The 25,769-nt window shown below is 39.7% G+C and overlaps 1 protein-coding gene across 8 annotated transcripts in view; it reads right to left on the bottom strand.

Moving 5' to 3' along the window:
• The window catches only part of LOC140425346 (triple functional domain protein), an 801,905-nt gene that overhangs the window by 238,528 nt on the left and 537,608 nt on the right, over positions 1 to 25,769 (bottom strand). For all 8 annotated transcript variants that reach the window (XM_072509518.1, XM_072509516.1, XM_072509515.1 and 5 more), the window contains one exon: positions 21,070 to 21,169. In XM_072509518.1, coding sequence (XP_072365619.1) covers positions 21,070 to 21,169 — 100 coding nt within the window. The remainder of the gene's footprint in view (positions 1 to 21,069; positions 21,170 to 25,769) is intronic.

The following is a 25,769-nucleotide window of genomic DNA, read 5'->3' as shown; positions in this document are numbered from 1 at the left end:
AAAAAGATGTGCAGCAACAGCAACTTAAAGATCAGTCACAACCGTTCTATACTTGCTCAGGAAACTATGGAAATTTGGCATTTCAACATTAACTCTTCCCAACCTTTACAGATGCATCATAGAAAGCTCATCCTATCCGACTGCAAGAAACTTCAGAGTCATGAACACAGCCATCTCACACGAACCTGCCTCTCATCCACTGACTCCATCTACACCTCCCGCAGCCTGGGAAAAGCGGGCAGCATAATCAAAGACCCCTCCCACCCGGCTTACTCACTCTTCCATCTTCTTCCATTGGGCAGGAGATACAAAAGTCTGAGAACACGCATGAACAGACTCAAAAACAGCTTCTTCCCCGTTGTTACCAGACTCCTCAACGACCCTCTTATGGATTGACCTGATTAACACTACACCCCTGTATGCTTCACCCGATGCCGGTACCTTGTGTTGCCCTACTATGTATTTTCTTTTCATGTACTTAATGATCTGGTGAGACGCTCGCAGAAAAAAACTTTTTGCTGTATCTCGGTACAAGTGACAATAAACAAATCCATCCAAATCTTTAAAATGATTCAGTAATTCTCTATATTCCTGGGGCAGCACGGTGGCTCAGTGGTGAGCACTGCTGCCTCACAGCACCGAGGACCCGGGTTCGATCCCGGCCCCGGGTCACTGTCCGTGTGCATTCTCCCCGTGTCTGCATGGGGCTCACTCCCACAACCCAAAAAGATGTGCAGGGTAGGTGAATTGGCCAGGTTAAATTGTCTCTTAATTGGAAAAATAATTGGGTACTCTAAATTTAAAAAATAAACAGCTCACTATATTCCAGCTCTTATAAAATTCCTGCAATTACATCATATAATAACAAAGACTACTTTGGGGATTTTTTTGTAAAACGAAAGGTCATTCAGATTTGCTTTAATTTAAATAAAAATGGAGATAAAAATAGAAAGATAAGGTACTAGAAAGACTGGCAGCAATTAAAGTGGATAGGTGGGCTGTTCCCAATGGAATGCATTCTAGGTTGTTGAGAGAAGAGTAGAAATTGCAGGTATGTCGTCCACAATCTTCTAATCCTCTTTTGGTACTGTGTCAGATGACTACAAATATTACACCCTTGTTCAAAAAAGGGGAAGATGGATAAGCCAGGCAATTATAGACCAGTCAGCTTAACCTTGGTGGTGGGGAAGCTGTTCAAAACTATTATCTGGGAAAAGATTAACAGCCACATGTACAAGCATTACTTCTGCAGGAGAATCTGCATTCATTTGTTTAACTAACCACATTTTCAGAAGTTGCAGAAATGGTGGACAAAGCCTGCCCCTTAAATATTGTGTACATGGACTTTCAAAAGCTGTTTGATAAAGTATGTTAGCCCATGGGATAAAAGGGGCAGTATCAGCATGTACAAAATTGCTAAATAGTAGAAAGTTGTAACAAATGAATTTTTCAGATTGGAGAGAGTCATCACTGGTTTCTCAGGATTCAGTACTTGGGGGGTTCAGGGCACAACTTCAAAAGTTGCAGATATGAAACTTGGAAGGGTAGTAAATAGTGAGAAAGATAGCAAGATTTCAAGAGGATACGGGCTACTGGAATGGGTAGACACATGACAGATGAAAAACGTGAAGTGCTACATTTGGGTAGGAAGAATGAAGAAAGACAATATATGTTAAATGGGTCAATTTTAAAGGAGATGTAAGAGACGACAAGCCTGGGGGGAATTGTGCACAAATCTTTAAAGGTAGCAGGATAGGTTAACAAAGCAGTTAATAACATATATGGGATCCTGGGATTTATAATCAGGGGGATTGTGTATAAAAATCAGCATGTTATGCTAAACCTATAGAAAACACTGATTCGGCTCCAGCTGGAGATTTTGTCCAATTTTTTGTGTGAATTACCATTGAAATATATGATGATGAGAACAAAAGGCAAGATATTCTTCCCTGGATTGTAGTTCAATATAACTTACGACCAATTACAACTTAGCATTCTCCACGCTAGCAAATATTGATAAACCACCCACTTAATAAAATCAAATTTTAATACTATAGCTCTTGTGCCACTTGTGAAGTGGATCAACAAATGAAGAAATTGTGTTTATTTTCAGAGTTGTAAAGCATGTTGAACATTGTTTCATTATAAATAGATTGTCTTCTGGAAACAGAATAAGAGGGCTATTTACACTGAAGGATACATAATGCCAGGATTTACAAATTTCAGAGAAGAAAATCAGATTAAAGGCAAGATATAACCCCAATGCCCTCTCTCTTATTTTTATCTTTCAGGAAAATACAATGACCTTTAAAGTGCTAAAATCACCATTTATTAATTTCAGAAGATAAATTGCTTACTTTTAATTACCTTTTAAAAAAACATCGGAGTTAGAGGGTTGCAGTACAAATTCTAGGGCAAAATATTACAAAACAAACAAATGAATTATTTAACTATTTTTTGAGAACTGAAAATGATGAAATTTCCCGCTTGTAACGATGACAGAAATTGAGTGAACAGCTTCCTCGCTGTTGGATGCATAAGGAAAGGAAAACCAAAGGTTTTACTCTTTGTATTTGGATTCTAGACAAAGGGAGTTTAACTGTCCATTTTCACATTATGCTATTCGTACCAAGTTGCAAAACTCAAAACAGTATTTAAACAAGATATTCAATATAAAAAATTTACAGGTAACACTATGTGGACAGGAAGCTTACTATTTTTGTATACTGGAAAAAAAATTGTTACTCAGATGAATACGCCTTTTGGCAGTGACAAAACATCCACCCAGTAATCAATTTTTACAAAAGAACGTGTTAACAATTTCCAGATATTTTTAATGACCAATAACTTCTGCAGTTTCTGCAAATGCCAGGTGAAATCTAATACTTTATAACTATCCCATACTTGAAAAAAAATTGAGAAAGATTGTCATATTTATTTTTCGCAAAAAAACTCCAAAACATTTCATTATATTCAACACTAGGTCAAATGACAGAAATTTTAGATCTAATTTTTTAAAAGTTCAATTGATGACCTAATTGTATTGATGGACTTTCAGACAATATATTTGGATTATATGTTTCTGGAATAATATCGAAAATACCACCAGGAAAATTCACGACAAGGAAAATGAGTGCAATTTTCTGGGACTTTGACAAACTGGACAACAACGTCAAAATTAAATAAAATTCAACTGGATTAAGATAAAAGGATTCAAACAGCTCTGGACTTTTACGTTTCTAAATAAGAATGGAAAAGCTTTCCTGTACTTACTTTAAATATTCAGAATGCATTTTACCTGAACATATAAATGGTTGAAATTGCTTCTATTGAATGCTGCAATCACCAGTTTACAAATGATCTTACAAAAGAAAGATTGTTTTGTTCCCACACAAACTGTTATTTTTCACTTGCTCATTACAATTTGCACTTACCTCTGGGTGAGTTTGTGACCTTTCACAATGACTGACCCTTACTTCAATTAGATAAAGTGGAAGCAAATGCAACCAAACTCACAAAGCTTTCTGGTGACTCATTATTAAGCTTATGGTGTATATTTTGCTTTGGGTTTTGCAAAGATAGCATGACAAATTATTGCACTTAGGCATATATAACTCAATGTGTGACATTTCAGAATCCATAGTCAATTCATACCACAGTACCACATAATTGACAGTAAGTGTTTATCAAATAATAATACATTTTAATTGTGCATGGCATGAAAACCACAGGTGGTTTATAATTATAGTAATTAATACATTTTGTCTGTCAACAAGTTGATGATCTTTTAAGTTGTTATCTTAATTTCTAAGTTCTTTGCCACCCAGGGAGCTCTGGATTTGTTTGCCCTTCCTTTCCCTTTTGAGGGAACATAACTTGACTGTGCCTGAATTATCGCTTCTTTAAAAGGAGCCCATTGTTCAGCTACCATTTCTTCTGCCAACCTTTGACTTCAGTGTATTTGGCCCAGATATGTACTTATCCCATTGTGTTTGGCCCAGATCTTTTCTTATCCCATTGAAGTTGGCTTTCCCCCAGTTAATTCTTCTTACTTTTGACTGTTCTTAGTCCTTTTCTACAGTCAGCTCAAACTTTATGATACAATGATCGCAGTCTCCTAAATATTCTCAAACTGACGCTTGATCTACTTGGTCCACCTCAGTTTCAAGAACCAGGTCCAGAAGGGCCTCTTTCCCCGTTGGACTGGAAATGTACTGAAGAAAATTTTCCTGAGCACACACTAGGAACTCTCGACCCTCTCTGTCCTTTACACTAATACTATCCCGGTCTATATTTGGATAATTAGAGTCCCCATTATATAACTCTATAAATTTTGTACTACTCTGTAGTTTCCTTTCAAATTTGTTCCTCTACATTCTTCCCACTAGTTTGTGGTCTATAGACTACACCAAGCAATGTTAACTGCACCATTTTTGTTCCTGAAGTTCCTTCAATATAAAAATCATCCATTTGTTCAGATAATAAGTTAGTTACCTTACAATTTTTATTTTCAATTAATTATTAAGCTGTTTATTTTATGAAGAAATTACATTCATAAAAATATAAAAAATATAAAAATATTTTAAACTCCATATGTCTACATTTTTATTTCTCTACATTAAAGTAAAAAAATCTGGGGGCTGCACGTGGTGTAGTGGTTAGCACTGCTGCCTCACGGTGCCGAGGTCCCAGGTTCGATCCCGGCCCCGGGTCACTGTCCGTGTGGAGTTTGCACATTCTCCCCGTGTTTGTGTAAGTTCTGCCCTCACAATCCAAAGATGTGCAGGATAGGTGGATTGGCCACGCTAAATTCCCCCTTAATTGGAAAAATTATTTGGGTACTTTAAATTTATTAAGAAAAAAAAAGGTTAAAATCTGTTGAGTACTATTTTAAATTAGTATAGTGCACATAGCTCCCCAACTTCCATGTGCCTCCTTCCTCGTTGGAGCACACACCACAATCTCTCTACTCTCTCTGCCCTTTACACTAATACTATCCCTGTCTATTTCGGATAATTATATATACCCCTTGTTACAATATGGGTACAAGATTGTCATTTGCTCTCTTAATACCTTTCGCAAATGTCCATTATTCTTGACTGGCACCAGAGTGTGAGAGCAGTCTTCCATTTCATTTTCTAAGCATCATCTTAAATAAGGCAAATAACTTTAAGTATCAGCTGTCTTATTCTGATTGCCTCCAAGCATGTGCTAAATGAAACTAATAAAAGTACCTCTTTTTACTGACAAACAAAATGAAATTAGATAACACGCCATGTGAAATAAACAATTTTAACAGAAATTAACTGAACAGTCTTGACATAAGTGTTACAACTTAGGCTTGGCAAATATAGGTGTTTTAAAAATGGACATTTTACTCGATTAAATCTATAAATACAAACTATTTACCATTTTGGATCAAAATGGATTTAAATAATTGTTATAACCCCCTAACTACACAATCCCGGATGTCAATACTCAAAATTTTATGAAGTAACAGAAGATTTTCATTTCATTAAAGGATAACATTTGAATTGTGCAATCTAGAACATGTCATGCAGATTTTTGAATAAAAGGGTATTTCACAAAATAAATGTTTTGCTCTTTCATATTTTCTCCTAGATTTGGATGACTTCTGGAATGCTTTCTTAGTTCTTCCAGACTATTTCAATTGCACTGAAATGAGTCAGAATGTTTGCAGGAGGAAGCCTGCACTCAGAAAAAGAGCAGCTAACATTCAGATATCTTGGCCTTCAGTAATTTCCCGATTTTAATGTTTGACATGACTGTATATAACATTTAAATGATCAATCAGCCGAATGGCGTTATAAGGCCATCATAGGACATTTCCCTATTTTTTATAATTTTGGCACAGGGCAGCGAGTCTCTCAAAACAAAAGGAAAACTCCTCTTTACTTAACTATTTGAAGTGGCAAGAGATCTAAGCAATTACATGTGACATCAAACCCAAGTGCTTGTGATGTAGCCTCTCACAAAATAATATCACATTGCTTGATTATGGAGTCAGACCAGAACCTGATTCTGGAATCATACTGACACCCTTGATTTTGTTTCAAATAACAGCATATCAAATAATTTTAAAGAAAAACTGACTACCATCAACCAATACACAGACATTGTAATCATTATTGATCCTGTTTTCTTCAAGGCACAAAAGCCTTTTTAAACACAATATCTAGTTTTTTTGTGTGGTGCATCGGCTGGAATACCTGTGGACCTCTGTATGAATAATAACTGAGGATACAAATACTCATTTTATCCCACAGATAAAATTCTTCTTTCATCAACTATATCAAAAGTACATGAGGCAGAATGACCTTTTCTACAATTTATGATGACTTTTCATCAACACAGATTTCATTGGGCACTGTGTGTCTGAGGTGGAAAACCATTGCTGGGAAGTAGATTTTTGGGTGCTTGTTTTTGCAATGGCTGAAATGCAATAAATAAATTAAATATTAAATTCTTCACCTTTTCTTGATATTGGCTTAGAAAGTATAGTTTAATTCAATGATTAATTTATGTTGGGTCTCAACTTGGGTTTACATAAAATTTGAACTTCACATATCAAAAAAACGAATTAGAAGATCAATAAACATTTCATAATTTATTTTGCTGTGCAAATTTTATCTATCAATTACATTGCAATTATAAAATATGTATTTTAGTCAATTTTTATGGGTTATGATCCGATGGTAGTTGTGCTGCTGGATTAGTAACCCCACAAATAATGCAGAAAATGGTGGAAATAATCAGGTATGGCGGGATCTATGGAGAAAGAAACAAGAGTTAACGTTTCAGGTCGATGATCTTCCATCACGACTGGGAAAAGTTTGAAATGCCATTTGCCCAGCTTTGATGAAAGTAATTGACCCGAAACATTAACTCTGCTTCCCTCTCCACAGATCCTGCTAGACCTGCTGAGTATTTCCAACATTTTCTCTTTCTATTTCAGATTTCAAGCATCAACAATATTTTGCTTTTGACATGAACTAATGATCCTGAGATACGAGTTCAAATTCCACAATAGCATTTGGGAATTTAAATTCACTTAATTCAGTAAATCTGGAATAAAAATTCTGGTAATCAGTAATAGTAATGATGATGGATTGTCATTAAAAAACCATCTGGTGCAGTAATACTCCTTAATCCTTCAGAGAAGGAAATCTGCCATCCTTACCAATCTGACCTCTATGTGACCCACAGGAATACAGTTGACTTTTAACGGCCCTCCAATATGGCCAAAGAACCCAGCACATGGTTGTATTCAAGACTCACCACCACCTTCTCAAGGGCATTGGAATATGGGCAATACATGCTGGCCTTGCCAGCAACATCCACATCCTGTGGATGAATTAAAGAATTATCTTATCTAAGAATAAATAAGTGGCAGAGAAGTAACAAAATTAGGTTTATACACTGTAGACAAATGCAGTCTAATCTAGCAAGCTCCAGTATTAAAACCAGAACACAATCTCAGGGGCTCTGGTATTCTCTAGCTCTAGTAGAATAAGCTCTAGTATTAGATCACTCTCTTTCTCTGACTATTTTGTGGTCCTGTTTTCTGGTATAAAAAATCATGGTTTATGGTTTCGTGTTGTGTCTAAAATAATGATGGGCATTATATTAAATGCATTGCATATTGCATTTCATCCAACAAATGGCTTCTAATATGCTGGCACTGTCCATAAATCAATCACTTAATTTATACAGCCCTTAAACATCCACTACTTATTAGGTTCTTTTATTAGAATATCCAACTAATCAGAACGATTTTGATACAGTAACAGTATGTTGTAGTAATTAGGAAATGGCACTAAATATACAATTGTAATAATTAAAAATGTGGCAAGTAACACAAAATCATGAAGAACTATCATTTCTGTAAACCAAATTGGAATTAATGAAACAATTAGGGTCAAGCAAATTACTACTTTCCTGTGAACTGGGACATGGATAAAACTAACATTAAAAGAGGCATGTATTGTCAATATTGTAAAAAGAACAGAAAGGTCTGTATTTATGTATCCTCTTTCACACCCTGAAGATAGCTCAAAAGTGTTTTACAGCAAATGAAGTCCTTCTAAAGTTGAATTCACTGTTGTAGTGTGAGAAATCCAGCAACCAATATCTTCGCACCAAGCATCCCCAAACAGCAATGGGGTAATAACCAGAAAATCTGTTTTAATGATGACAGCTGAGGGATAGATATTGGTCAGGACCCTATGCTATACTTCAAAATAATGCCTTGGGATCTGTTACGTCCACCTGAGAGGGCAGACAGGGCTTCGGTTTAATGGCTCATCTGAAAGACAGCTAATTCAGAAGTACAGCATGCCCCTGGACGGCATTGCTTTGTCAGGATAGTGATATTACTGAGACCGTATAGTTATATACGCATGATACCAAAGTAAAACTCATTCATATTCAAGTTATATTTGCTCCACAAATATGTAGCAAAATAATGCAAACTCCAAACCAGTTCCAGTTATGCAGACATTTTAACTGGAAGTTGATGCACTGCTGACACACACTGGGATATTAAGCTCAATTTGATTCAATGAAATGTTCCATGTGAATTGTAAAATTAAAATCCTGAATCTGAACTAAATTGAATAAGTAAAAAAGGAAACTCTTAATACAGAGACAAAAACTGAAGTTCTCATTTAGGGTACCAGTTTCTACCTGAGATTCATGTAACCACTGCTTCTGATATGAATTGCAGATTACCACTTGGACTTTCTTTGTGAGTGCTGCTTCCTTATATCAGAAGAACTTTCATCTCACATTCATACTTATATAAATTGTAGAGATGAATGAATCAGTGAAAGATCATCAAAATATAAAAGCTGGGGTTTGTCCTCCTAACACTGGTTGCACCTACAAATTGTTGCATGTTTACTTAAAATGATATTTTTAAAAACCACTGTAAATTACAATAAATCACAAAAGTAAAATGGAGACATGATTTCACCATAAATTGTTTCCATTGCAAAATCACAGTACATTTTATTCCATTATTCCTCACAGTTTCCAACTAGGTGAAGATTGAACCTATTTAAATTTCAAAACAATGGAATTTCAGGCTAGAGGATAGGGAATTAATTTAGGATCAAGGCAAACAACTGTCATAAATAGAATTAAAACATAAAGTGCGAGGAAGAAATGTTTCGATGATGTTATTTTGTACAATCATACAGAAATTATGCTATTAATCAGAAGCAGGCTCCATTGGGAAAGTACTAGTCTATCATTAATGCACTCATTAGTCTGATCATTCACTAAATCATTACCAATAACCCACAGCATAAAGTATAGCTGAGAATGCTATTCCATATGTTAGCAAAACTAGTTGTTTGAGGACATTAAATTTTTAGCTATATGATAAATATCTGCTTTATTCACACACACCCATGATAAATTCTAGCCTGCTGAAAAACAACGTTTTGTGCAAATTTGTTAACTGGATAAGGGTTCATATATTATCTGTACCTGCTTTTTGATATGCATGTCACACATGATGTAGGGTAAACAAAAATTTCAAGAATGAGAATTTATCTCATAAATTGAAGAACAAAATGAGCTGATTAAGGTTGAATTATTCTCTTTTACACACAACTCTATTCAATTCCGTAGGCCACATAATTAATGCAGTATTATTTGATTATGGGAATTAGATTGGGTAACACTCTGACCAGCAGACAATGTTGTAAATACAAGCATAGGAAATAAAGACCACAAGTGCATTTATACATTTTATTTGATTGTAAAGGCATGAGTACCCTGCAAGTATAAACTGTGGTACAAAAAAAAAACTTACCCAATTTTGATGAGGCATAGCTAATGAGCTCAGAAGCTGTGAAACAGACTCCATACTTCTACTTGCACTTCCAGCTGAGCTGTTTCAATCCTTTATTGTTTTCTCATATTATTTCAAAAACTGAGATTGTCGCAAAGGTTTTCACCCAGACTGGTTAGGATTCTTTGCTTATTTTGTAGCAAAGAAGAACTATATGTATGCCTGAAAATTCTGGGCACATTAGGTACTCTTTTCAATTCGCTTTACATTAAAGGTAAATATCCTAATTAAAGAGCTCTCTATTGATCCAATTTCTAACCGAGGGCACCTATAGTCAGACAATAACAGTGCTTGAAGAATACGCTTAACTGCTGCACCAATAACTGCAGAATAGCATTTCCTACCTTCAGCTAATGGGTCTGCATTAAAAGCAGTGAGTGGGCAGTGGTTGCTTCCTGTCATTATAAGGGACTGCCCATTTAACTTATTATTCGCCACACAGTTTCTCCCCCAGCTACAGACGTATGCAGACAAATTCAACAACAGAAAAAGGGTGGATGAAAGAAATGATTTCAAAAATCACGCTGATTTGGGTGCGATCGTAGTGCAGCGCATGTTGTAGGTACCTAATGAGGCCATTGGCAGAACAATAGAAAATTGGTCAATTAGCCTCTTGGGGATAATAATGGTGCGCTGGAGTTTCCAGTTGCACCCCAGCGGCAACACATTAGGCCCGTTCTGATGCTGGATGAGGTTCTCAGGTCAAGTCCAGGTGAGGAAGGAAAAATATCAAGAAAGGAGCAACTGGTAGCCATCTCAGAGACATGGTTGCAGGGTCATTGAAGAGTATATAACATTTCAAAAAGATAGGAAGTTAGGAGAAGATGGTGGGGTAGCTGTATTACTTAAGGATCTCATTACTGCACTCGTGAGAGATGACATTAATTTGAAGGAACAAAATATAGAATCAGTTTTGGTAGTGATAAGTAATAGGAAAGGTAGGAAGTCAATTGTGGGAGCAATTTATCGGTTCCCTTATAGTAGTTACATGGTGGGACAAAGTATCCAGGAAGAAGTAGATGGAGTGTGTAGGAAGTGTACCGCAATATCATGCATGATTTTAATCTACAAATGCAGATTGCAAAACAAATTGGCAAAGATAGCCTGGAAAATGATTTAATAGAGTGTATTTGGGACAAATTCTTAGATCAATAAGTTCTAGGGTCAACCAGCGAACAGGCTTTTCTGGACCTGGTAGTGAGCAATGAGACAGGATTAATCAATAAGCGAATTATAATGCAGCCTTTAGGTGACAGGAAAAGTGTAGATCTAAGACTGGTGTTTCATACCTGAATGAAGGTAATTCTATGGGTATGAAGGCAGAGCTAGCTAAAGTGATCTGGGAAACTAGATTAAAAGGTAGGATAGCAGAGATGCAGAGGCAAATTTTTGAAGAGATATTTAATAACTCTCAGCAAAAACATATTCCAGTGAGTAATAAAGACTCTTTGAGAAGAATGCACCTTCCATGGCTGAAAAAAAATATTAAGGATAGCATCAAATTGAAAGAAACACTGTACAAAGCTGGAAAGATTAGTGGTAGATCAGGAGATTGGTCAGATTTTAAGAGTCAGCAAAGAATGATTGAAAAATAGAGGGAGAAAGTAGAGCACAAGAGAAAGCTAACTAGTAATATAAAACAGATAGTAAGAGTTTATTCAAAAATGTCAATAGAAAAAGAGTAACTAAAGCTAGTGTTGTTCCTCTGGATAGGGAGTCTGGGGAATTGTGATTGGAAAACAAGGAAATGGCAGAGGCGTTGAACAGGTATTTTGTGTCTTCACTGTAGAAGACTCAGAAAAATGCCCAAGGATACATGAAAAACAAGAGTTAACTGGGAGGGAGGAACAGAAAACATTCATCATCACGAGGGAAAACTATTAGAACCAAAAGTTGATGAGTCCCCAAGATCTACATCTTATGGTCTTAAAATAAGTGCTTGCAAAGTAGATGCATCCAAAAATTCTTCGATTTTGCAAGAGCCCCAGTGGATTGGAAAATAGCTAATGTAACACATTTATTCAAGAAATGAGGAACAGGAAGCAGGAAACCACAGGCTAATTAGCTTTTCATCTGTCATAGGGAAATTGCTACAATCCATTATTGAGGAGGTTTTGGCAGGATTATAGAACATTATAATGTGGCCGGGCAGAGTCAGCATGGTTTTGTGAAAGGGAAATCATGTTATCGAATTTCTTAAATATTTTGTGAGGAAGTAACAGCAAAGGGACAAAACATAATCTGTAGATGTGGTGTATTTGGATTTCCAGAAGGAATTTGATAAAGTGCCACATTAGAAGTCACTACATATCATAGGAGAATATGGTGCAGGGAGCAAAATGTTAGTATGGTCAAGGGTTCATTAGTTAGCACGAAGCAGCAGTTAAGGATATCTGTGCCTTTTTTTGAGTGGGTAAGCAAGCTGTAACTAATGGAGTGGCACAGGGGTCAGTGCTTGATCTCAATTATTTACAATCTACATCAATAACGTGGATGTAGGCACGATTCTCTGGAAGGATTTCTTAGTGTTGCAGCGAGCGGGAAGTGCCACCAACTTCCCGGCTCTCGGCCCAGCGAAGCCGGCAACGATATTCAACGTTAATTAGTCCACTTAATGAGGCCTCACGGGTTTCTCGCCGCTTCGCTAGATGATTTGCCGGCACTGGGCTCGCCAGCCCCCCGCTCACAAGGTCGAGCATCGCTTAAGCAACACTTGCTCAACCAACCCCAGCCAGCTTGCAACAATGGCACCCAGAAGACGTGCCCCAAGATTCGGGGATGCAGACCTGGGGAGGCTGCTAGACACAGTGGAGGCCAAGAGGGATGTCCTGTTCCCCTGAGGGTCCAGGGGGGTCAGCCATTGGGCAGCCAGTGGGACGAGGTGGCGGCGGCTGTGAGCGCCGGGAGTGTGACCAATGTAACGAGGCCAGAGAATCGCGCGCCAAATGTGTAGTAGCTAAATTTGCCAACGACACTCGGATAGGCAGGAAAGTAAGTTGTCAAGGCGAGGTAGTGAGTCTGCAACAGATATCGATAGTTAAGTGGATAGTCAAAAAAATTGGCAGATGGAGTATATGAGAAAATGTAAACATGTCTACTTTTGCAGCAAGAATAGAAAAGTACATTATTTAAACAGATAGAGAATACAGAACTCGGTGGTACTGAGGGATGTGGGTGTCTGGGTACATGAATCAAGAAAAGTTAGTATGCAAATAAAGCAAGTGATAAAATCAGTGACGATTTACTGCAGCTATACAGGGGCTTGGTGAAACCATATCTGGAATACTGTGTATAGTTTTGGTCTCCCTATTTGAAAAAAGGTACAACCGTGTTAGAAGCAGTTCACTCGCTTCATTCCTAGGATGAAAAGCTTATCTTATGAAGAAAGATTGGGTCCATATCCATTGGCATTTAGAATAATGTAAGGTGACCATATATTTAAACATATAATTTCCTGAGGAGACTTCACAGGGTAGATACTTGGGAGTCAGATGGAAAGCCGTTGTGTAGCTCTCCAGTTGCACAGATCATTTTTCACTTGAGCCTCTCTCGAGTAAAAAATTGCCATGGTTTATGCCGTCAATCTGGCCGCGCAGGGCCTGATAGAGCCGGAATTTCGGCGCCATCTTTAAAGGGCAGCCCGATCAGAATTGAAGATCAATGCCCTCCCCCACAATTGCCTGCAGATTCCCCCTCACTGCCCGCTCCTCCATTCCCTGCTCAATGGCCTTGGTGCTTTCCCCCCCCTCCCCAAATGTGGCTCCCAGAGGACCAGCCCTGGCACTGTACCAAAGGCCGGGTATATCCCTCTCCCCCCAGGGCATACTTAACTTTGCAACCTCAGGGGGATCCCTTTGACTGATTCACAACTTCAAATAGCTGTTGTAAACTTTGTTTGTGAGCTTTGAATATTCAGTGAGGGGGGATCATGTGGCAGGGGCTGGGTAATTACATCAAAATGTATTAAAAAACATTAAAATGAGGTTCTCGACCTTTGTGGGTGTAAACCTCATGATGTCATTGGCGAGCGGCGTGGAAAATCAGGAAACACAATCTTTCTGGAGAGAATAGTGTTTTGCATTTGCAATCCCGCACATGGCTAAAAGGGGCTGAAAATCACCCCTAGATATTTCCACTTGTGGGGGAGATCAGAACTAGAGACACAATTTAAGAATAAGAGGTCTCCTTTCTAACATGGAGATGAGGAGATTTATTTTCTTTCAATAGGTCGTTAACATGCAAAATCCTCTTCCCAGGAAAGCAAAGATGTGCAGGTAAGGTGGATTTGGCCTTGCTAAATTGCCCCTTAGTGTCCAAGGATGTGTAGGTGAAGTGGGGTTACGGGGATAGGACAGGAGAGAGAACCAGATTAGGGTCCTCTTTCAGAGGGTCAACTGGCCTCCTTCTGTGCTGTAGCAATTCTATGGTTCAGTGGAGGCTGAGCCATTGAATTTATTCAAGGCGGAGTTGGACAGATTTTTGCTAGATAAGGGAGTCAAGGGTTATGGGGGGGGGAACAGGGAAGTGAGTTGAAGCCACGACCAGATCAGCCATGATCTTATTGAATGGCAGAGAAGGCTTGAAGTGATGAATGGCCCACCCCTGTTTAAATCCTTTGTTTTCATGTTCCTGCTTCCGCTGGCTGCACAAAAAGTAAAATTAGAAAGCTTAGAACTTTCCTTTCCAGTGAATGTCTCCAGCAGTCCCTTCAAGAACTGCCTGGTTGGCTGTTGTGCACCTGAAGGAACTGCTGCAAAGTGCATCTACAGCCCAATTGTGGAAAGAGGCCTGAAACAGGTATTCGGCCCCAAATTTTGACATGCAATGAGCCATGTGTACACCTAAGCAATAGAGCCAGCCGTTCATTTACGGCACATAATAAATATGTGCATGAAAGCCTGAAAAACAGGCTATTATTTTCAACTCCATGCATTTAGATTTCCTAATTTGTAACAAACTCTAGCTCATATTTCAACGATTCATATAGTAACAGTTTCCCATTCCAGTGACCAAAATTGTAATAATGTGATTTTAAATAGGATTCCAAAAATGTATGGTCTTCCACTGAAGAGTCTTTTAACCAGTATCATTAACTACTGCCAATGCAGGAAAAATAATTCAGTGAATCTACATTATTTCATAATAGGAGGTATGCTCACACATGCTTTCTCACCAGATTGGCACAATATCTTAAGTCATTCCTATGACTGATTTGTGATGTGCAACACAAGTTACGCAACAGAGATACGCACTGCACCTTCAATTTTAATCTAAATTTTGCTGCTCTTCTATAAGATAATACAGGTGATTTCAACTGGGCGACCAGGCTGAATATTGTCCAGAGCTGAGATATCTAGTCACCGGGAGAATCAAAGAATGAATAAGCAGAAGATGCCATTCAACTAATCTTGCACATGCCAGCCTGCTTTTTCTCAAATGCCCTGCAATAATTTTCTCTTTAATTATTTAAAGAACTATTTTTTAAATGATGCTATTGGAGCTGCTTCAATCATCACTCTTTCAGGTTGTGCATTCTAGATCATACAACCGGCTGTGTAAAATTGCCATGTCATCTCTGTTTTTTTTGCCAATACTGCTTTTCTCTAGTTATTGATCCTGCCACTGGATGGTGACATTTCTTTACTGCCTTGCCCTTTTCTTTAACCTTTCTGAACAATGTACTGAAATGGTTACAGTATAGCCAGTCACACTGGATACCATCTTTGTTTCTTTACTATATCCATTACCACTCTCTTTTGTTTTTGCACTATTAAATATTTTGTTATTTAATCTCTCCTGCCCTTTTTTGTTCCTCCTGTCCCCTTTCCCCTTCCAATGGCTTAATAAACCTTACATTTCTATCCCCCTTCTGTTCTGATGACAGGACATTTACCACAGATACAGTCTGACCTGCCGAGCATTTCCAGCATTTTTTTCATTTTTATTGTTGCTGTCACTGGCAGTAGAGGATTTAAAAAAAACTACTGAATGTTATTTTCTGAATATTCACAAAGCATCCGTCAGAAACTCTATAATTTCTGAAAGCGGTGGAGCATTCAGTATATCATGTGATTCTACTGCAATTTCTTCAAGGGCAGGCAAAGCTCATTTTAAGTAGTGAGAGAATTAGACAAATGTAACATTGAATTAAACCAAAAAGCAGAAGGTAGATTTCTTTTGCATTTTACCTCATTTTTTTCTAACATGCCCTTTTCCCAGGCTCTACTGGAATGGGATGGTGCATTTCTTTGTCATTTTTGGGTCTAAAATTAGTGGAGAATGATGGGATGAATTGTTTTTTGGTGGCCACAAATTATCTAAATTTAACTGATTGTGTAGTTGCAATTCATTTTGCAGTCAGCAAAAACCTACTCAGAATCGAGCATTAGCAAGAAGTCTCCCTCAAAAATGATAACCTTTATTGTCACAAGTAGGCTTACATCAATACTGCAATGAAGTTACTGTGAAAAGCCCCTTGTCGCCACATTCTGGTGCCTGTTCGGGAACACAGAGGGAGAATTTAGAATGTCCAAATTACCTAACAGCACGCCTTTTGGGACTTGTGGGAGGAAACCGGAGCACCCCGACGAAACCCATGCAGACACGAGGAGAACATGCAGACTCCACACAGTCAGTGACCCAAGCCAGGAATCGAACCTGGGACCCTGGCACTGTGACGCGACAATGCTAATCACTGTGTATCACACAGTATATTACGAAGTCTTACAACACCAGGTTAAAGTCCAAACATCATGGTGGAAAAAGGGGGTTTGACCTATATGTCGGGTATTGAAAAATCATGATTTTCAGGAATGGAAAATGAGGTTGTCTTATGCCAAATCAATTTAGACACAGCAAATTATATTACTTATTAGACAAGAGGTGATGTAAACATTGTTGTTCCTAAGGGTCACGGTCCGGACCAAATCAGCAAATGTCAACAAAAGCATATAAAATGTTTGAAATAGAAGACTGCTGTTGACAGATTGTGAATGTAACATCGGTTGAGTCTTTGATTCAGATTTGGAAACTCCACTGGTTGTAGATTCAATATTCTTAACATTGGAACACTGAACATCCAAAATGGTATTACAGCTTTACCAGATATTATCCATAAACTAAATAATTGGTCAAGGAGGGTGTGATAGATTGAAGATGTTTCTGATTGTTTGATATTTGTCCAAATCTTGCTGGAGCTGGGCATCTTGTTATGAATGCTGTTAGGCTGACTTTTTGCTTATACCCTTCAGCTCATAAATTTTGCCATGCAAGTGTGAGCTGATGGCAATGTAGAATTGGGATCTTGGCTAATAATAGAGCCAAAAGTATATCTCCTTAGCCAAAGAGATTTCTGAATTAATAAAGTAAGATGAATAATTTTGAATAAGGGTAAATTAAAATGGATGTATTAGAGTCAATATAGGTACATAATTAAAGTGAAAAGAAACTGAATGAAGGGAAAGAAAATAAAGACATAAGATAGAAAATAAAGAAAAAACAAAATTTATCTTAAGTTCTTGGAGAAGAATTTACTATTTGCAGGAATGAGATTCAGCAATTCAAGTAATACACTTTCTGGGCTGGAGAGAACTTTCATGTCATCAAAAGATACTTATGCTGTTAAGTATCAATTTGGATTTTTTTTTGTTGTGAATTAGTTTAATCTGTAATTCAGACATAATGGGATGTTGAGGGTGAGGCGCTGTATATGCAAGGCAAGCTGAAAAGCGATGGACAAAATCTTCCGTCCTCGTTTGCAGCTGGGATTTTCCGGTGCTGATGAGAGTGAATGGAGTTTTGGTGGAACACCTGTCTCTAATGTCATTTGTGACTTTAAGAGCCATTTCAGTACTGTGGCAGGGATGAAAACCAGAATGTGTGGATTCCTGGCAAAATGGGAATAGATTGGGGGGGGAGGGGGGGGGGGGCGGGGAGGAAAAGGAGGCGTCTAAGTTTCCAAGTGCAGTGGGGTGACAGGATGGTTTTTGAAAGCAGTGATAAAAGAGAGTGTCTATGTAGAGAACCATTAATATCAACAGACTAGGAGGGGAAATTGGGCATCCAGCAGTTTAATGTGAATAGGGTTGAGGGAGCAGGAGATGGGTTGTCCGAACAACGTGATGTTGAAGGGGACATAAGAGAGGGCTTAAGTGGGGCACACTTTCCAAGGGCCGGTGCAGACTCGATGGGCCGAATGGCCTCCTTCTGCACTGTAAATTTTATGAAATTCTATGAAAGGGAAAGATGTGAGTTCAGGGCGAGGGCAGGCAATATGGATCTGAGAGTTTACATGGGGAGAGATTTCGGGAGGATAAAAGAGCAAGAAACATGATGAGTTGAGATGAAGGCTGAGAAGTCATTCTGTTCTGCACATAGGCTCTGGAAGAAGAGCAATGAAGACATCTCAGAGAAAAGTTTTTGAAATGGGGGGAGAGACTTGGGATGTTGGCAAAGAACAAATTCTGGGGAGGACGATAGAGAATGAACACAAGATTACAAGAAAATTAGGGGAAGAGTGTCTTGCCCACACACCCCCAGCCTTCTCCGTGACCAATATGATCATGGCTGATTTTCTGCCTCAATTACTCTTTCTCACCCACTCCCCAATTTTCTATTGACTCCCTCAGACCCCAAAAATCTGTTTATGTATGAACATAGGAATTAGGAGCAGCAGTAGGCCACTCGGCCCATTGAACCTGCTCCACCATTTAATAAGATCATGGTTGATCCGATTGTAACTTCAACCCCACATTCTCACCTACTGATTAAGAATCTATCTAACTCTGCCTTAAAAATACTCAAAGCTTGCTTCCACTGTCTTTTGAGAAAGTGAGCTCCAAGGACTCACGACCCTCAGATACAAGGTAATTGAGCTGAAGAAAAAACAGTGCAATTAAGTGGAAACTCCAGACCATAGTGTTGATGAGAGTCTTCACTGGCACTCAGTTTTGGAAAAAGATTTCTCATGTGTTTTCAATTTACTGTTCAAAAATGTACTTCTCTGGAATGTCGGTGATGCCAAGTTTAAGAACAAAGAACAAAGAAATGTACAGCACAGGAACAGGCCCTTCAGCCCTCCAAGCCTGCGCCGACCATGCTGCCCGTCTAAACTTAAATCTACTACACTTCCTGGGTCCGTATCCCTGTATTCCCATCCTATTCATGTATTTGTCAAGATGCCCCTTAAATGTCACTATCGTCCCTGCTTCCGCCACCTCCTCCGGTAGCGAGTTCCAGGCACCCACTACCCTCTGTGTAAAAATACTTGCCTCGTACATCCCCACTAAACCTTGCCCCTCGCATCTTAAACCTATGCCCCCTAGTAATTGACCCCTCTACCCTGGGAAAAAGCCTCTGACTATCCATTCTGTCTATGCCCCTCATAATTTTGTAGACCTCTATCAGGTCAGCCCTCAATCTCCGTCGTTCCTGTGAGAACAAACCGCGTTTATTCAACCGCTCCTCATAGCTAATGTCCTCCATACCAGGCAACATTCTGGTAAATCTCTTCTGCACCCTCTCTAAAGCCTCCACATCTTTCTGGTAGTGTGGCGACCAGAATTGAACACCATACTCCAAGTGTGGCCGAACTAAGGTTCTATACAGCTGCAACATGACTTGCCAATTCTTATACTCAATGCCCCGGCCAATGAAGGCAAGCATGCCGTATGCCTTCTTGACTACCTTCTCCACCTGTGTTGCCCCTTTCAGTGACCTGTGGACCTGTACACCTAGATCACTCTGACTGTCAATACTCTTGTGGCTTCTATCATTCACTGTATATTCCCTACCTGCATTAGACCTTCCAAAATGCATTACCTCACATTTGTCAGGATTAAACTCCATCTGCCATCTCTCTGCCCAAGTCTCCAAACGATCTAAATCCTGCTGTATCCTCTGACAGCCCTCATCGCTATCCGCAATTCCACCAACCTTTGTCTCATCTGCAAACTTACTAATCAGACCAGTTACATTTTCCTCCAAATCATTTATATATACTACGAACAGCAAAGGTCCCAGCACTGATCCCTGCGGAACACCACTAGTCACAGCCCTCCAATCAGAAAGTCACCCTTCCATTGCTACTCTCTGCCTTCTATGGCCTAGCCAGTTCTGTATCCATCTTGCCAGCTCACCCCTGATCCCGTGTGACTTCACCTTTTGTACCAGCTTTTAGCCCTAAACATTTATACTCTGCCAGTAGTTAAGCTCAAATGGGTATTAAAAACCTTCTTCAACTGCTTGGAAGTTTTTCTGACCACAGGAAAATCACAGCAGCTGGTCAATGTGTCTTCACCCAATGTCCAGATGCAAGCACTCTTCGGTTTAGTTCAATGGGTAAAGATCAATAAGCCAGAACCATGATTTGTTATTGCTTTCTCTAGCCAATTATGGTGTTTCAACCACCACTTCATCTCACCCAGTCCAAATTAAAAATCAAACCTGTTACTTTCCTCATTCATATGGTTCAATATTAAAGCAAACAGTATTCTTGTTGTTCATTTTCCAGTTGTTTCTGAAGTACTTTGGTGCTTTTAAAGCTTCAGTGTCACTTCCAACTGGAACACTGTGAAATTGTGAGCCATAAGAGGGCTTAAGGAAATATGGTGCATGTCGAAATCGGAGGCCTGGCTTTCAACCATTTAAATATCATTCATTTCTGGTTATCGGCCAAGACAATGAATTTATAGCCAGACTTCTTTGTTTTCTTACAAGCAGTATTTTTCTCTGTGAATAGCACTGAAGGCACAAGAGTGTGATCAGCATAAGTAACTTTTTTTGACTCACAACTTTTCAGCACGAGCACAAGAATCATAAAACTACAATTTGTAATTATTTTTTTTTTGTTGCTGCAAGCAATACTTGCCGGTTCTTTGCATGAAACATGCTTCACTTTCCTCTTTGCAGCACATCAATTTGCACATTCATATTTAAACCTTCAAGGTTTGTAGTGGCACTTTGGCAGCAAAATAAAACATAAATAAGCTTAACGTCTTTCAGTTTCTGATCACAAATTCATCCATGTGAAACATATAGGTTCTAACTTCAAAAGATTAAGAAATCTCAATTTTGGCTAAAAGCTGCATTTTTACTTGTGAAGAGCACTATTTTTTTCAGCCAAATCATTGCAATGAAGTCAAACTGAAAGTTTAATGTTGCTTGGTTGAAAATGACAGAATATCACCTACCTTGTCACTGTCCAGAGTGTTCTGTGAGGTCCGTGATGCAATGGAAATTGTGTCGGGCTGGCTGCTTGCATCTCCCTGACTGTCTAGATCTTCTCCATCCCTGAAATAAAATAAGATGTCTCACTGTTTTACCACTACAGATGAATGTTAACAAAGCCTGTGGTCCTTAATCATTAATTATTATGGTGAGACAGAGGCATAGTGGTAATGTCAATAAAGTGGACCAATACCTCCACCGAGAGAAAAACGTATTCATAGTTTTGATATATGCTGATTGGTTATCATTCTTGACTCATTAATGCAACTATTGAAATTCCTATCCTTCCTTAAGTTTTTGACCTTATTGTTGCCTCCCTGTTCCATATCCATTTCTAACAAATGTTTTTGTTCTGTTTCTATACTATTCATCGTTTTGGGATTGCCCTGACCAAACTTCCAAATGTGACTGCAACTGTGATGTGTCATCCATCCTTGTCCTCTTTGACTGCTCTGTAGGATATAACAACATAGTTAACTTATGCTTTTATTGCCACTTATGTTATTCTATACCATGTTCTGACCTTACTGGTGAACAGACAATCCAGAAAAACAATACAGCACAATCTTGAGGCTGTCAGATAAGATGAGAAACTGATGTACTACCTTCCTACGCAAGCAAGGCATGATTTTAAGAACAGTCTGCAGGTTGTGCACTGACCAACGTTTATTCCTCAAACATCCCTTTTGTTTATATAGCACCATTAACATAGTAAAACACCCCACCGTGCTACACAGGCACATTTTCAAATGAAAGTTAACATTGAGCCACATTAGGAGATAATTAAGTAAATAAAAAGACCAAAAGTTTGGTCAAAGATGGAGGTTTTAAGGAGTGTCTTCGAGGAGGAAAGAGAGACACTTGGCTTGGGCAGGGAATTCCAGAGCTTAAGGTTTAGGCACCTGAAGACACAGCTGTCAATAAAAATTGGCGATGCGCAAGAGGCCAGATTTGGAGGATGCAGGTATCTCAAAGGTTCATTTGGCTGACGATGGCAGAGGGCTTTGTACTACTGCCTTACTGCGCCAGGGACCTGGATTCAATTCCAGACGTGGGTGACTGTTTGTGTGGAGTTTGCACATTCTTTCCATGTCCTGTGTCTGAGTGGGTTTCCTCCGGGTGCTCCGATTTCCTTTCACATCCAAAGATGTACAGATTAGGTAGATTGGCACTGCTAAATTGCCTCTTAGTGTCCAAAAGAGGTGGTTAGGTGGATTGGCCATGCTAAATTGTCCATCAGTATCCAAAAGACGTGCAGGTTAGATGGATTGGCCATGTTAAAATTGCCCCTTCGTGTCCAAAACATGTGCTGGTTAGATGGGGTTACAGGGTTATGGGGTTATAGGTAGGGTGCACTATAGGGATTCTTTGAAGGGGATTACAGAATTAGGCAGGGATGAGCCCATTGCGGGATTCCAAAAGAAGGATCAGAACTTTAAAACTGAAACGCTATTGGACCAGGAGCCAGCAGAAGTTAGTGAATACAGAGTCCAGTTAGGATGTGGGCATCAGAGTTTTGGATGAACTCAAGTTTATGGAAGGGGGAAAGTGGGAAACTGATCAAGAAAATGTTGGAATAGTCAAGTCTAAAGGTAGCAAAGGCACCACATATGAACTGAGGTAGGGGCAGAGTCAGGTGATTTATGGAAGAAGCAGGTGGTTGTGGTGATAGAATACATAGTCATCTCATTGTCAAATATGAACCAAAGTTTCAAAGGATCTAGTTCAGCCTCAACAAGACCAACATTTAATTTTCTGTGATTTGTGAAACTTCGCAGTGCACAATTTTACTGCCGCATTTGTCTCCAAGGCAATAACCTGCTACAAAAACAAGATTTATAAGATTGTTATGCTTTGAATTTTTGAGCCTTTAATTTGTGATAAAATGAAGAGGTTCATGTTACTTGTTCTAAAGTCGGCCGAACAACAGACATGGGTGACATGGCTGTTGAAGATTAAATGGAGACCTGGATTGTTTGTTGGAAAGAAAGTGTAAGGTGGTCACATTTGGAGACAATGGCAGCCGCATCCATGCTTCCAGTTTTTAAACTGCTCGTCTTCAAAGTTCCAGGAAGGTGTTGAGAATGTTGGCCAATTATGCTTTAAACCCTCCATTTACTGCCAAGATAAAAGACAGCTGGAGTCGCAAAGATGACAAATCAGGATTTCTACGTGGATACCAAAGACATGTGATTCACACTGTTTAGGAGATGGGCTTCGAGGGGGAGGGTTTTTAAGATATCCCTGAAAACACGAGCATGGACAGTTTGTCAGGATTTTGGAAAGAAGATCAGCTAGAGGTTGAAAGTCTCTATGGCTCACTATGCAGGAAAGAAGGTGAGAGCTTGCGCTTAGATGGAAAAGATCAAATTTGAGGATTTAAATAAGGCAGGAAGATTCGCCTAGTTCGTACTAGTGGCAGAGAAAAACTCTTAGCATGAAAGACATTTCTGGGATTAAAAGCTACCAGGTTGAGAGAAGAAGGGAACGGAAATAAACCTTTGCGCCCGAAGAATCATGTTAGGATTGCATCTGGGAAAATCAAATTACTACTTAAGGGACAGTGGGATTTTCGGTTGTCTTAAAAGCAAAAGGCAAAAGTTCTGTTCTGTAGTTTAAACTGACTACATTAACATTTAGCCAAATGTTGCTTCTAGTTTGCTTCTTACAGTAAAAGTCTTTGCGAAACCTTGTTGTGTCATCTTTACACCTATTAACTGGAAGTTCAAATTTCTTTGCAAATGTTATTGGTCTCAATGGGGATCATTACAAACCACTATTTAAAAACCAATTAATTTACTGTAAAGCACTTGAGGATACACTGAGGACATGAAAAGTTCTGCATATCTTCAATTACATTTTTTCCAACACAATATCTCAGGAAGTGCATTGTCCTGCAGTGTCACCTCTGGTTTTTGCATGGATCTATCCTCAGCGTCCTCCACAATCTCATCTAAATGTGGCTCCTCAATGACCAAAAGGTCAACTTCAAAATGTTAACACCACTCCAGTTCCACTATTCTAACATTGGCATCAAATTATTTTTTTAAATAATTTTTAGTCAAGGCATTTTACATATATAGAGGAAAATATCAGAAGACCAAACATCCACCTGAACAGAGACCAGTAGCCCCCAACCGCCCCGATACCAACACCCTATCACACCCCGTATTCCTAATCTTCCCCCTCATCCCCTCTCCGACCCCTCAATCCACCTCATAGAAATCAACGAGTGGTTTCTACCTGTTGGTGAACCTCTACTCCAACACCCGCAAAGCGAGCTTCGCCTTCTGCAACCACAGGAATTCTGCCAGGTCACCCACCCATACCCCGCCTTTGGCGGCTTCGAGTCTCACCAGCACAACAAGATCAGTCACCAGGGAGGCAAAGGCCAATACAGTTTAATAGATTCATAGAATTTACAGTGCAGAAGGAGGCCATTCGGCCCATCGAGTCCTCACCGGCTCTTGGAAATAGCACCCTACTTAAGCCCATGCCTCCACCCTATCGTCGTAACCCAGTAACTTCACCTCACCTTTCTTGGATACTAAGGGCAATTTAGCATGGTCAATCCACCTAACCTGCACACCTTTGGACTGTGAGGGGAAACCGGAGCACCCGGAGAAAACCCACGCATACACGGGGAGAACGTGCAGACTCCGCACAGTGACCTAAGCCGGGAATCAAACCTGGGACCCTGGAAATGTGAAGCAACAGTGCTAATCACTATGCTACCGTGCTGCCCGTTCGCCTCTCTCCACACTTGGACTCACGGACTTTCCGACACACCGACCATTGCCACCTCCAGACTCGGGGCCATCGCCACACCCAGAATCTCGGGCATCATGACAATGACGACGCGTTCACCCTCCGTAGGGCCTCTTTACACGTCCCGGCCCATACTTCCCCACCCAACTCCTCCTCCCATTTACTCTTAATCTCCTCCACCAGAGCATCCCCCTCTCCATCACCTCACTGTAGATATTCAACACTCTCCCCTCCCTGATATCCTCCTCCGACAACAGCTTGTCCTGCAACATTGGAGGCAGCAGCTCCAGGAAGGACGGCACCTCTCTCCTCACAAAATCCGTCACCTGCAGGTACCTGAACCCGCTCCCTCTTGGCAACTCATACATTTCCTCCAACTCCTCCAGCAAACTTGCCCCCTATGAACAAGTCCCTAAAATACTCTATCTCCACCTCACACCACCCCGGAACCTCGCATCCAGCTCCACCGGCACAAACCTGTGATTATCACTTATCGGCGCCCACAATGACATGCCCTCTAACCCAAAATGCTCCACACCCACAATGCCGAAACCACCACTGGGTTCACGGAGTACCGGACTGGTAAGAGCGGAAAGAATGCCAACAACAGTGTCCTCATACTCATCCCCCTACACAATGCTGCCTCCATTCACCTCACACCGACCCCATCTCCGCAGCACATTTCCTCACCATTGCTATTTGCCGCCCAATAATCATGTATCAAATTTGGCAGCGCCAGCAGCCCCCCCCCCCCCCCCCCCCTCCAAAAAAAGTTTCCTGTTCACCTTCCTAAAAAAGGACTTGAGGACAAAGATGTGGAGGTTCTGGAACACAAAGAAGAACCTGGACAGCATCGCCATTTTAACCATCTGTACATGCCCAACCAGTGATAGCA

The sequence above is a fragment of the Scyliorhinus torazame genome, chromosome 6 (assembly GCF_047496885.1).
Source record: "Scyliorhinus torazame isolate Kashiwa2021f chromosome 6, sScyTor2.1, whole genome shotgun sequence".
In the NCBI taxonomy this organism is placed as follows: Eukaryota; Metazoa; Chordata; class Chondrichthyes; order Carcharhiniformes; family Scyliorhinidae; genus Scyliorhinus; species Scyliorhinus torazame.
This window is presented reverse-complemented; position numbering and strand designations above follow the sequence as displayed.